The sequence below is a fragment of the Monodelphis domestica genome, chromosome 2, assembly GCF_027887165.1.
Source record: "Monodelphis domestica isolate mMonDom1 chromosome 2, mMonDom1.pri, whole genome shotgun sequence".
NCBI lineage: Eukaryota > Metazoa > Chordata > Mammalia > Didelphimorphia > Didelphidae > Monodelphis > Monodelphis domestica.
This window is the reverse complement of record NC_077228.1, coordinates 495,918,101-495,929,630: the sequence shown is the minus strand read 5'-3', so window position 1 is coordinate 495,929,630 and position 11,530 is coordinate 495,918,101. Positions and strand designations below refer to the sequence as shown.

General features: G+C 52.8%; 1 protein-coding gene across 1 annotated transcript; it reads right to left on the bottom strand.

Moving 5' to 3' along the window:
• Positions 1-889: 889 nt before the first annotated feature.
• ADAMTSL4 (ADAMTS like 4) lies at positions 890-11,138 on the bottom strand. The gene is made up of 17 exons (XM_007485381.3): positions 11,040-11,138; positions 9,617-9,720; positions 9,242-9,299; positions 8,674-9,029; positions 7,739-8,456; positions 7,232-7,334; positions 6,046-6,182; positions 5,480-5,684; positions 5,080-5,252; positions 4,449-4,845; positions 3,894-4,023; positions 3,365-3,569; positions 3,031-3,207; positions 2,577-2,783; positions 2,303-2,482; positions 1,833-1,977; positions 890-1,665 (listed from the first exon to the last, which is right to left on the bottom strand). Exons 2-17 carry the CDS (start codon positions 9,634-9,636, stop codon positions 1,529-1,531), a joined length of 3,348 nt encoding a protein of 1,115 aa, XP_007485443.1. The 5' UTR covers positions 9,637-9,720; positions 11,040-11,138; the 3' UTR covers positions 890-1,528.
• Between the last annotated feature and the right edge of the window lie 392 nt (positions 11,139-11,530).

Below are 11,530 nucleotides of genomic sequence, written 5' to 3'. Positions count from 1 at the left end.
GCCGAGCAGATGGCTTGTCTCTCGCCTAGCATCCCCTCCCTCTAGCGCCGTGTTGAACGTAGGCCCTCCCTGCACTGTCTGTAGGGCGGAGGGATGTGGACGGCCGGAGCAGATTCCCTCCGTGCCTGGCAGGAAGGGGAGCCTCGTCCCGGACCGGCATTGCCAGCTCCCAGCAGCCCCGCGGAGGTCCCTCACAGCAGGGGAGGGGGGTGCGCCGAGAGCGAACCAGGCTCTCCCCATCCCCCAAACTATTTACCTTGAGAGCAGGAAGGGGGAGGAGGGGGTGGTGAGACAGCTCGGAGGAATGTGCCTTTGGCAGGACATCCAGTACAGTAAGTGGCCCCTCCTTCTGTCCCTCCCCAGGTCCCCTCCAGCCACAGCATGCCCTCTCTCCACCCAATCCTGGTTCAGGAAAGCCCCGCTCCGAGTGCAGCGAGCCCTCCGCCGGCCCGGCTCCCCTAATGGGGCTCCGTAGGTTTCAGGAAAGTTACCGAGCCTCGGACGGGGGAGTGGCGGGGAGGGACAGATTGAGGGAGAACACCGAGAGGGTGGATTGTTCTACAAATGCCCCGCATGAAAAGCCTCCAAGCCAGACCTGCGGGACTTGGGAACCCCAGCTTCCAATGTTAGAATTGGAAGAAGCGGCGACCTCTAGTGGTCAAAGTGCAGTTCTGCAGCGCCCGAGGCTCTCCTCGGTTCCCAATGTGCGGGTGTCCGCAGTGGGCACCGGGTACCGTATCTGTCACACCTCAGGTAGGGGGACTTTCCCTACCGGCCACTCAGCCTTAAACTCTTCAGGCAGCTGTTCTCCTCCCCACCCTCCGCCCTGACTTCACCCTGGCTGGGAGCCCCGGATGACTGGGTTCCCCTGAGGACAATGAGGAGCCTGTTTCTTATTTATCACAGTCGTCTTTAATAAAAAATAAATTAGTTCTGGGGTGGGAGGGTGGGGGCCCAGGGGCTGGGGCATCCTAAGGCGAAGAATTCCCTTCCCTCTTCCATGCCTATAACCCTGGCTACGCTGGTCCCTTCTCTGGTGGGTGGGTGATGTGGGTGGGGGAAAGGAGCACCGGGGGATTCGTTGGCTCCCAGGAAGCCAAGGGGTGCTGGGAGAAGAGAGAGGCCCGAAGGGGTGATTCGGGCATGGGAAATGTAGCGTGATCGAAAGACAAGGGTGGTTGGGGCACATTCAGAGGGCCAGAACGCCCCAATGTCTTGGAAGAGGTTCAGGGGAGAAGAAGGCACTTCATCTGTCTCGGTCCTGGGGAGGAAGTCGCAGTCCCATCAGCACTAGCACCCGGGACGCAGACGCGTGGAAGGACACCTATACACACAGACCCACACACTGCCCCAGCCAGCTCCCCACAACCTGGCACTCTTCGTGCCCCGGACTCCTCCCAAGTTAAATATAGACGGTGCTGGTATTTGTCCCAGAGTCCCACGAGGCGGGTCAAGGGCAGGAAGGGGAAAGAGTCCACGGGGCGGCTGATGCTGGGGGGATAACTGTAAGGGGCACTTGGGCTCCATCTCAGGCAGGTTCTGGGGGTGCCCTGTCCTGGATATGGGCGCAGGAACGGCAGCAGGTGGCTGTGTAGTAGGGGTAGACACAGAGGCGAGCCTGGACCACGAGGGGGCAGTGTGGGGAGTTGTCCTGGCAATGGTCATCTGGGGAAGAGAGGGATAGGCAGTGGGTGAGAGGAGGTCACTGGGATGCCGTCCCTTCCTCGGCATTTGTTCACCTTGGTTCCACGGTCTACACGCATCGCTTTCCCTTTTCTTATTCTTACTCTCACCTTCCTCCCTTTGTCCATCCCCCACCCATTCCGGCTTACCGGGGTGCTGAGTACACGGCTGACTGTTGCACGGTCTCTTCCTGGAAGGCCGAAGATTGGGAGGGCATCTCGTGCTGAGAGTCTGGTTGGCGCTCAGACACTGAACCTCCCTCATTTGGACACCCCCCAGGCAAGACTTGGAGCACTGGAGCAAGGCATGTGGCAGAGAGAAAATCATTAGACCCTTTCCCCCACAATTCCTCCCATCACCCTGGAGCTCCTGAGGAGGAAGACAAGTCTGGAGGAAGGAGACTTGCTCTTTCTCTACTGAAAGCGGAGAAGAAACTGAAACTGGAGGCAGAGTTAAGATCTTGGGGATCAGAGGAGCTGGGGATTTCCCAGAGAGCCAAAGAGGTGACAAGAGTGGAAGTGGGGTTGTTGCTTCTCCACAAGAGCCTGAGGGCCAGTGGATGCAGTGGTAGAGACAGGACAGGGCTGATGGGGACCAAGGAAGAGGCAGGACCACTCACGGTACTCCAGGGGGTGGAAAACCATTGATCTTGGCAGCCATCCCCCTTGCAAGGCTGCAGGGTAGGAGGTCTGGGCAGATGAGTGCAGTTACCAGGAGATGTCACGTTGAATTCGGTTCCCAGTTTGCTCACACAGATCACATCTCGGCGCTGTGTCCCAGAGCCGCACTCTGCAGAACACTGGGACCCCGAAGAGACGAGAACATGCCTTTAACTCCAGGAACACCCCTGGGAATCTTTTATTCACGTCTCCCATTCAGCCTTCCCCACTCACCTCACCCCACGGCCCCGTGTACCAATGCCAGGTTGCCTCACAGGGCCCCAAGCTGCAGGCCCGCATATCGGGGGGTCGGCTCCCTGTGGGGCAGCCTCTTCCTTTGCCCCCCAGCCCTTCCCCTTCTTCGCCAGTCCCCTGGGACTCTCCGCTCCCCAAGCAGATCACAGAGCGCCTCTGGATTCCTGTCCCACACTCGGCTGAGCACTGTTGGGAAGCAAGGCAAGGTCCTGTGAGGAGGGATGGGATAGCAGAATGGAGAGTAAGGTTGGATTTTGGACAGGTTACAGAATCTCTGATGGCCTTGGGTTTAAAGGGGCCACGCTAAAAACCCAAAACTATCAAGGAATCTCAGGGCTCAGGGTTCTTCTGGGGGACCTGGGTTTAGACAGAAAGCCTGAAAAGGTCTGGAAATGTCGAGGATTTAGGGGGCTCTCAGGATCAAGGTTTCTACCTTGGAGCTCCATTCGCTGTGGAACCAGGCGATGGTACAGGGCCCCATGTTACAAGCCTCTTTGCTGGGGGGTCTCGGAGGCCCAGAGGTGCATTCCCGTTCACTTACTTCATCACCATGGTTACCCACACATCTCACTTGCCGGCTCCGCTGGCCCCGACCACATCGGACTGAGCACTGGGACAGATGGAGAAAATCATCAATGAAGAGACAGATGCTTCTCGAGGAGAGACTCCCCCACTGGTCCTCCAGCTCTTCTGGCTTCCCACTTGAATCTGACTCTTCCCATTCACTCATCTCTCTATCCCTATTGCTCACCTGTTTTCCAGCTCACCTGGCTCCAGGCAGAGCGTACTTCCCAGTGGCCACAGAGTCTCAGCTGGCACGTCTGGGTGACATTGGGCCGAGGGAGATGACCGCAGCGCTCCAGGGGCACCGAGGAACCGCCCCCCCCAAATTCTTGCCGACATCGGAGCTGGCGGTGCTGGGTGCCTGGGCCACACGAGCGGCTACAGGACGTCCATTCACCTGCCTCCCAGCTAGAGACATGGAGATGGGAGGATGGGGGGTCGGATGGGCATGGCAAAGATGGGGGAGTGGGGTGGAATCAAGCACAGGTGGAACAGGAGATGTTGGAGGATGAGGGATTCTAACTCCAAGACATGGTAGGAATTTGGAGCCTTGGTATCAGGTAAAGAAGATAGAGGTCTTGGTTCTTCACGGTTCTTCTTCCCTCTCTATGTAGCACCAAGAGTCCTGATCTCTTCTCTTTCTGCCTTGGGGGCCTTTGACCCATGAAGAGTCCAGAGGAGGTCAGAAGATATTGTAGTAGGTGCCCTGGGAGTTATGTGGACCATACTCACTAAGGGGGGCATGGAGGGCCATGGCAAGGCTCTGGTGGGGTAGGTGGCCTGGAACCTAGGACACAGTTTTGCTCATCCATTTCCTCTCCAGAATCACGGGATACACAGTGGAAAACTGGGCGCCAGACACCTGAAGGGATGCGGAAAGGAGACCAGATGACCCTTCTAGCTTGACACGCTAAAGCAGAAAAGTTTTGCTGGGCTCTTATGGATTGGATTTCAGGGCTATAATGGGGTCCAATTCAGTGAGTTCAAAAGAGTGTCAGGGGCAGCTAGGTGGTTTGGTGGGTAGAGAGCTGGTCCTGGAGTCAAAAATCTTCTAGCTGTGTGACCCTGGGCAAGTCACTTAACTCCAACTGCCTTGCCCTTATTGCTTTAATGCTTTGAAATTGATATTTAGTATGATTCTAAGATAGAAGGTAAAGAGTTAAAAAAAAAGTGAGTGTTAGAACAGTGAGTTGAAGACCTAGATTGGGAATAGGGATGGGCAAACCAAGGAGTTCTGAGGTTGAGGGGTCAAGAGTTGAGGGTTGGATTGTAGGATGGAGGGTTCACCTTTTCCACAGGATGCTGAGCACTCTGAATATCCCATTCGTTTCCAATATCCAGTTGAGGATGCCAGGGGAGGCCTGGGGTGGGGAGGAGCAGGCAGAGGGGGAATCCGGACCTGACGCTGCAGAGTTCCTGGGGTCCGAGCTAATCGAGGAGGTGGTGGGGGCTCCAGTTTTAGACCCTCTGGGGGGGACTGAGTAGGCACATGATGGTCTGGTCCTAAAATCTCCCCTCTCTGCCTCCTCTCCCATCTATTTCTCTCTTCCCCATAGGGCTTCACACCCTCAACAGACTGGTGTTGGGGAACAAGAGGGGCTAGGGTAGGGTCTTCAATGTTTGGAGAAGGTGAAGAGATGAGGTATTGGTAGGAGACACCAGGGTTTTCCTCTTGGAAGATCATCTGGGGGAAGAAAAGAGAAGGTAACTGTTTCTGGGGGGAGAGCAGGAGATTAGAGAGACCATGCTTTTAATTCCTCCTTCTCCTTCTCTCTCTCTCTCTCTCTTTCTCTCTCTCTCTCTTTCTTTCTCCCTCCTCCTTCCCTTCCTCACTCACTCCCTCTGTCCTTTCCTTTTCTGCTGGCCTTAGCCTGGTTGCTTTTCTTGCAGTTATCAACCTCTTTTAGTCCCAACTTACATAGACATCCACAGGCTGGGTCGTGGGCCCCTCAGCTGTCAGACTCTCTCCTCTCCCTTCCTCCCTGGGAGGCCGAATATACTGGAAGACAGTGCCTCCAGCAGTATAGGTCCCAGGTGGGTCAACAGCCCAGTTACCATTAATGATGGACTTGCCCCCAGGACCACGAAGTGCTGGAGGAGGGGGAAAGAAGGGAGGTCATCTTATTCCCCTCTCATTTCAATTTCCCCAAAATTATTTCCACTCTGACTCTTTGAGGTCAAACCCTGGTTCCCCTTCCCCAACTGCTCCTTCTGTGATGAAGAAATAGACACATACAGAGGAACAAGGCAAGCACTTTAGAGAAGTACGGACAATGTGGATGGGGGTGAGAGGGGTGCATGTGTGGAGAAATTCTCACCAAGGTAGTTGGAGCTGGGTCGAAGCTGAGCAATTTGTAACTGAGAGGCTCCAGCTGGGATTAGCAGGATCTTATGATAGCCCAGAAGGCCCCCTCGGTCTGTGAAATTCCCCGAAACAAAGCGGCAGGTGGAATTATCTCCCCCACAGACACCACAACCATCTGGGCGTCTGCCAGAGCCAAGGATGCCATCACAGCCAGGGCTCTGAGAAGGGAAGGATATACAAAGGTGAAGCTTAGGGGACACCCCCCTTCCTACCACATATACACACACACATACTCTTCCCAGCCTCATCCCACTGAGACCCGAAAGCTCTCTGTATTCCTGTCTTCCCCATAGTAGATATGAGAACTTAAGTTTTGAGCATCTCCTTTGGTCTCCCATGAAAATGAAACCCTTCTCTTTGGAGTTCTCCTTTATGTCCACCCATACCCATTCTCCATGCAATCTCAGACTTGACTGAGTCAGTGGATGTGAATGTTTGGGGTTGGTTAGGACCAGTGGCTGTCCTCAAACTTTGCTTCTCCCCTCTCCCCACCCGGACCTTTGGCTATTAGATCCTCACCAAGCATCGTCCAGCCACACAGATGTCTGGGGCTCCAGGCTGACAGGGAGTGCCATCTTGGACCTTTTCTGTGTGCCGGACATAGAATCGGAAGCCACGAGGTCGGCAGTTCAGCTCACAGCGTTGAGAACCCTGGACTGGGAGGTAGGTAGGAAGAAGGGAGGCATATCAGATAGACTCATCATGGAGTCAACAAGGGGTTTGCCTACATTAGCTAAGAATCTATGAAGGTTAAGTTATTCCTAAGTCAGTAAGGATCAAAGAAACTAGCTAAGAAGGAAGCAGTTCTGAATTTTGGGGAATCATTTAAAGTTTGTCAAGGAATTAGGCCAATGGGACCAATAAAGGAGCTTTGGAAAGGAGCGGTCACCTGAGATTAATCACGGTCATTTGAGGTCATATCCTGAGCACTTGGCTTTACTTAAGGTCAAATAAGCCTAGAAATGAATTTGGACTCTTTAGAAACATTCAAATGAAATGTTGAGGGCAACTGAGGTCATTTGGGGTCTACAGCACAAGCCCTGACCTGTTGAGATTCCTCTTGCCATGCCCATTCTCTCAGGTTACAACTGCCCTACCTCTGGACATAGCTGACCTAGCCAGAGGGGACAGTGAAACTTGAGTTTGGGGGGATATTTCCCCTCAGCATGACTCCACTGGGCAACCTGGCTCTGTCACTTTCTGGTTGCTTTTGCTTTTTCTAGAAGATTGGCGTCATACAGGCAGCCCTAGCTTCCCCTAAATCACACACATATACTCTCCCCTCCTTCTTTCCCTCTTTTCCTCCTCCCTCCCTCACTCCCTCCCTCTTTCCTTCCCTTCTAGGTCCTGGCAGGGACCTCAGAAGCACAAAGAGCCATCTATATATACCCCCCTCCCCTCTGGCCCCCACACTCCCCCAGCCACTCAGGCTATGTAAACAGTGCAGACTGCCTGATGGGGAGGGAAAGGCGGAAATTGAGGAATTCACAGAAAGGGTATCCCCTTTCTCTGTCCTGTAGGGAAGGGGACTCTCCCACATGGGCACATATTCCTTTAACCTAGCCTGGAAATAGAGAAACTAAAGAAGGGATAAATGAGGTGGGAATAAATTTAGGAAAATATGCATTAGTCAAAGATGTTCAGGAGTAGAAAGGGGAAAATTTCTGGCCTGTCCAATCTTGGGGTCCTGGGGTTCAGTCCTCACCCTCTGTGAAGGGCTCCCACTGGTAGAGTCGGCCCATAAATTCCTGAGGATCAAAGGCTGCACACTGTAGGGCCCTTGGATCCGGCTGTTCAGGGGGACATGGCTGAGGTTGGGGGAAACACAGAACTGTCAGGACTAAGAAAAAAACAATATGAGGGGAGCAGCAGAAAGGGCTTGGGATAGAGGGGAGATCTGTGGGAGGAAAGAAGGCATCAGAAATTTAGGAGAGTGTGCCTTTGGATCTCCTGACAAAGACCCAGGATATAACAGCCCTGGGAGAGGGCTAAGAAAACCAAGGCATTTAAAGGAGAGAGCTAGGGCTCCGACACTAGGATTTTCCACCCCCAATAGTAGAGTAGATAAATTGGGACCTCTGACATCAATCACATCTCTTGCCCGTTGCCAGGACAGTTTTCTCCAAATTATTGGAGCACAGCTCCTGTTTCTATGTGAACAAAGCAGGAAGGCATCTGGAGTCCTAGGTACTAGGATCAAGACAGGGCTCACCTTCTGAATGCAGGCTCTTAATTGCTCATTCTCTCCAGTACAGTTGAAGGCAGAAGCACTGGGAGCAAAAAGGCTCCAGAGGGGACCCGAGTGGGGGCCGGGGCTAAGTAAGGGCAGCCAGCTCTCTGAATGGTGAGGGGGAGCTTCGACGACTTGTTGATGGGGAATCCTGGGTACCCACTGCTCTCTCCTTCTTGGATGACCTCGGCCCTGGCCCCGGGGGGCAGAGGAGGAAGGAGGAGGGGATCTTCTCCATTCTGGTCCCACTTGTTGGGAATGATGTGATCTCTGTGGGTGGACCTGATTAAGGGAATTGTTTGTTCTGGGGGATGGGGTGGGCGAAGACTTTGTTTTGAAGTTGGTTTTCTTTGGGGATGTCTGTGTCCCCAGAGGCTTAGTATTAGAGGGCACTTCTGTCCCAGGATTCTGGGGGTTATAAAAGTCTTCCAGGGGAGGCAGTACTGTGGAAGGGATCTGGGTTAGGGGCAGCTGAGTGTTAACAGGTTTTTCTGTCTCAACAGTGAGAGCATGGAAAGCCTTTATTTTAGAATCTTGGAGAGGCTCTGTCTCTGGAAATAGAGTCTGAGAAGCCTCATCACTGGGGAATTCCGTTTTGGGCAGTTTGTGTGGGTGCCGCCGGTTCCGATGTAGGGGCAGAGCAAAAGGAACTCTCCCATAGCCAAACATTCCTGGTTTGATGGGATCTCGAACTCGTGACCTAGGAAGTTGGTATGGTTAAGGAGTTATAGTTCTGATTGCTTTCCCCATATAACTAAAATTTTGAATTGTCTTCTTCTAATTCCTACTCTTATAATCAACCCCATTTCCTAGTTCTTGTCTGCTAGATTCCATATAATCTAAGGCTCACCCATTCCATTCCAGATCCATCTGTCCGCTGTGGTATACCCTTCCAATCTCAGCCTCATTTCCCTTACCTCCTTGCAGTTGAGGCCTCCCGAGTCTCCTCTTGTCCTGCTTGGGATGGGATACCTCCCTGAGGTCCAGTCCTTCCCCTGGGCTCTGGCTTATAAAGGGGGAGGGTCTCTCTAGGGGGCTGGGGTCTGTGGTTTCGGGATCGAGCAGGCATGGGCTCTGGATGTCGAGGTGGCCTGGCTGGTAGAGGCAACCCGGATTGGAGTAAAGATGTGGATGTCTGGCAGATTCTGCTCCGACGTTGTATTCCAAGCCCACAGGGCTGGGAACACAGGGCCCATGGACCCCAGGAACCCCAAACCCCCTCAGGGATTTTATTTTCTTCAGGACGTATTTGTCGTGAGTGGCGATGGGTCACCTATTTGGGAGAAAAAGATCAAGAAGGGACTGGAGTGGCATACATGAAGGTGGGGGGAGAGAATACTGGGGCATCAAACAGAGAAGGGTCTGGCAGATAAAATAAGGAAGGAAAGAAATATGGGATAAGCAAAAGGCTCTCAGAAATTATTGGGGAGACAGGGTTTCAGAAAGGTTGGATAGCAGGCAAAAATCTCCAGTGCCTTTACTCACCTTCTGGTCATGGCCCAGTTGGAGAAGAAACAGGAGCAGCAAAAGAGGCAGTGTTAGTCTGAGGAGCCAGAGGCAGAGGAGGTAATCAGTCAGTAGCTAGGATTGAGGTCATAAACTTCCTTATACAGGCTGTCCCCAAAGTCTTAGTAAAGTTTTAATATTTATCAAAGCTCAAGCTTTATGAAAGGTTAAAAACTGCACTAAGACTTTTGGGGGCAGCTTGTACAAAGCTTGGCCCCCTCTAGCTGATCTCCAAGCTTCCCAGAAAACAGAAAGGGCTACTCACCCATTCTTCTGTCCCTTCCATCTTGCTGACTTCTTGTCCTGTACCTCCCAGGAATAGATCCCACTAACCCCTCCCATTCCCCCTCTTACCTGCTTGCCCATTTCTCCATTGTCCCTCTTAATCTCCCCAGTCTTCTGAAGCTGGAGATAAATACCACTCAGAAATCTGGAGGGTTTGGGATTTGAAGAAAGACCTGAAAGAAAGGCAGGAATAAAGGCGACCTCTGACTTATACCCCCTCAATAAAAATGTTTGAAGTTAGGACATAACATGACCTAACAATACCCACTCCTCTCCTCCTTCCCTATTTTGAAAGATTGGGTCTTTTTTTGTCCCTTGGTATGTAGCTGAGGGTTGGAGGACTTTGCCCCCAATATCCTGGTTTTCCCTGTTATTCCTTTTACACTTGCCCCACTGCCCCCTACCAAACACCTCAATATCCTGATTAATCTCCCTTTTGTAATCCTTAGTTTCTGGTATTTCTATCCCAGCTCAAGTACCAAGCTCTGTCCATCAGGATTCCTTTTATTTCCAGACCACACTCTCTATTCCCACCTTACTAGGTACCAAGAGAGGGTACAGGACACTGGGGTTCTCTCACTTTCATATCCTTTGGTTCGGTTTTCCCTTTGGCCTAGAGATCTGAAGATAAGAAAGCCCTCGTCTTTTTCTTGCCTCCAGTTCAAATCTCAAACCCACAAAGCTGGCTGAAGGTTGAAGTTGTGGGGAGGAAAGGGGCAGAAGCTCATTTTTCCAGCTGGGTGTGAGCTACCAGCCCTGTCAGTCCAGAGGAGCCCCTCGTCTATGCCCAGTCACTCATCAATTCGTCCATCCATGATAATGTGCTAGGTGCTGCAGTAAGAACTCTCAGGGGTCAAAGAGCCTCTGGCTCTCCCTTTTTGGAAAGTCGGGAAGTTCTACCTAAAAGCTAGTCTTGAGACTCAGTTTGGACCAACAAGAGCTTTCACTCCTAGCCCTGGTGGAGCCTGAGGTTTGCTATTTTTCTTTTTTGCTCCACACCTCCCTCCTCTGCCTAGGCTCTGAGCCCTGGGCCCCCACCCACCCCTGTTCTCAGTTCTGCTTTCCAGGAAAAAAAATTGTTTCTGTTGGAGCTAAGAAGCACCCGGGAGAGGAGTCCAAGGGACCAAAAGGGAGATGGGCCAACCATGGGGTTAGGGAAAGAATGAAAGGGAAGGAGGGTGCATAAAAAGGGTCTGTGCTCATCCCCACTGTTCCTCCCTGAAATTACCCATTGACTTGAAAATGAGGAGGAGGGAAATGGACTGGTTAGACCAGAACTGGCTGGGGTCACCTCTGCCTGGGGCCTGGCAGCCCCTTCCTCCTTTCCCCAGGGGTTGGGCTGGCCCTGCTGAGGTCAGCAACAACGCCTATGGGGCAGGGGGCCATGCTGGGGTTCCAAGCAGAGTGGACGAGAGGTCTCATACTTTACATAAATGTCCATTTCTCTGCTTCTAGCCCTTTCCTCGATTTGGGAAGAGATAAGAGCCCTTACCTTGAGGTGGAAAAGAGAGGAGAACCCACTGCCTCCCAGTTGGAGGAGAAATGGTCTGCTTCCGATTTTGCCCTCTTTCCCCAGATTTCTTTGTGTCTCTTTCCCTGCCACCCCAGGTCTATGCTTATGACTCCCCAGGTCTCTACTTGGTACACATAATCCCATTCCTAGCTCGATTTGGCTCTGGCTGCTCCCTAGAGAAGTGGGGGCCAAGGGGGTGGGGGTGACGTGAGCTCCCGGGGCCTGGGCCAGGCCTGGCTCCCTCTCTGGAAAAGTCCCCGGCCCCACCCTCCCCAACACAGCTGGGCAGGGGGCCGATACCCCCCTCCCTTGCTGGGAGAGCCAGAGACAGATATAGAGGCGGTCTGTGCTCCTGTCAAACATTCTTTATTCTCCTCACAGTCACTTGGTACCTATCTGCCCAACCTGGGGCTTGGCAGAGGTCACAAATACTTTCCCTAATTACAGAATGGACATTGCTATCTGGCCAT

Bases quoted from the DNA above. Each gene is read 5' to 3' on its own strand.
- ADAMTSL4 (XM_007485381.3), bottom strand. From the start codon at position 9,636: ATGGAGAAATGGGCAAGCAG. The intron at 4,024-4,448 runs GTGAACCCTCCA...GCATCCCTTCAG, and splicing joins CTCAGCATCCTGTGGAAAAG to GTGTCTGGCGCCCAGTTTTC. The intron at 2,784-3,030 runs GTAGAAACCTTG...GCTTCCCAACAG, and splicing joins ACAGCGAATGGAGCTCCAAG to TGCTCAGCCGAGTGTGGGAC.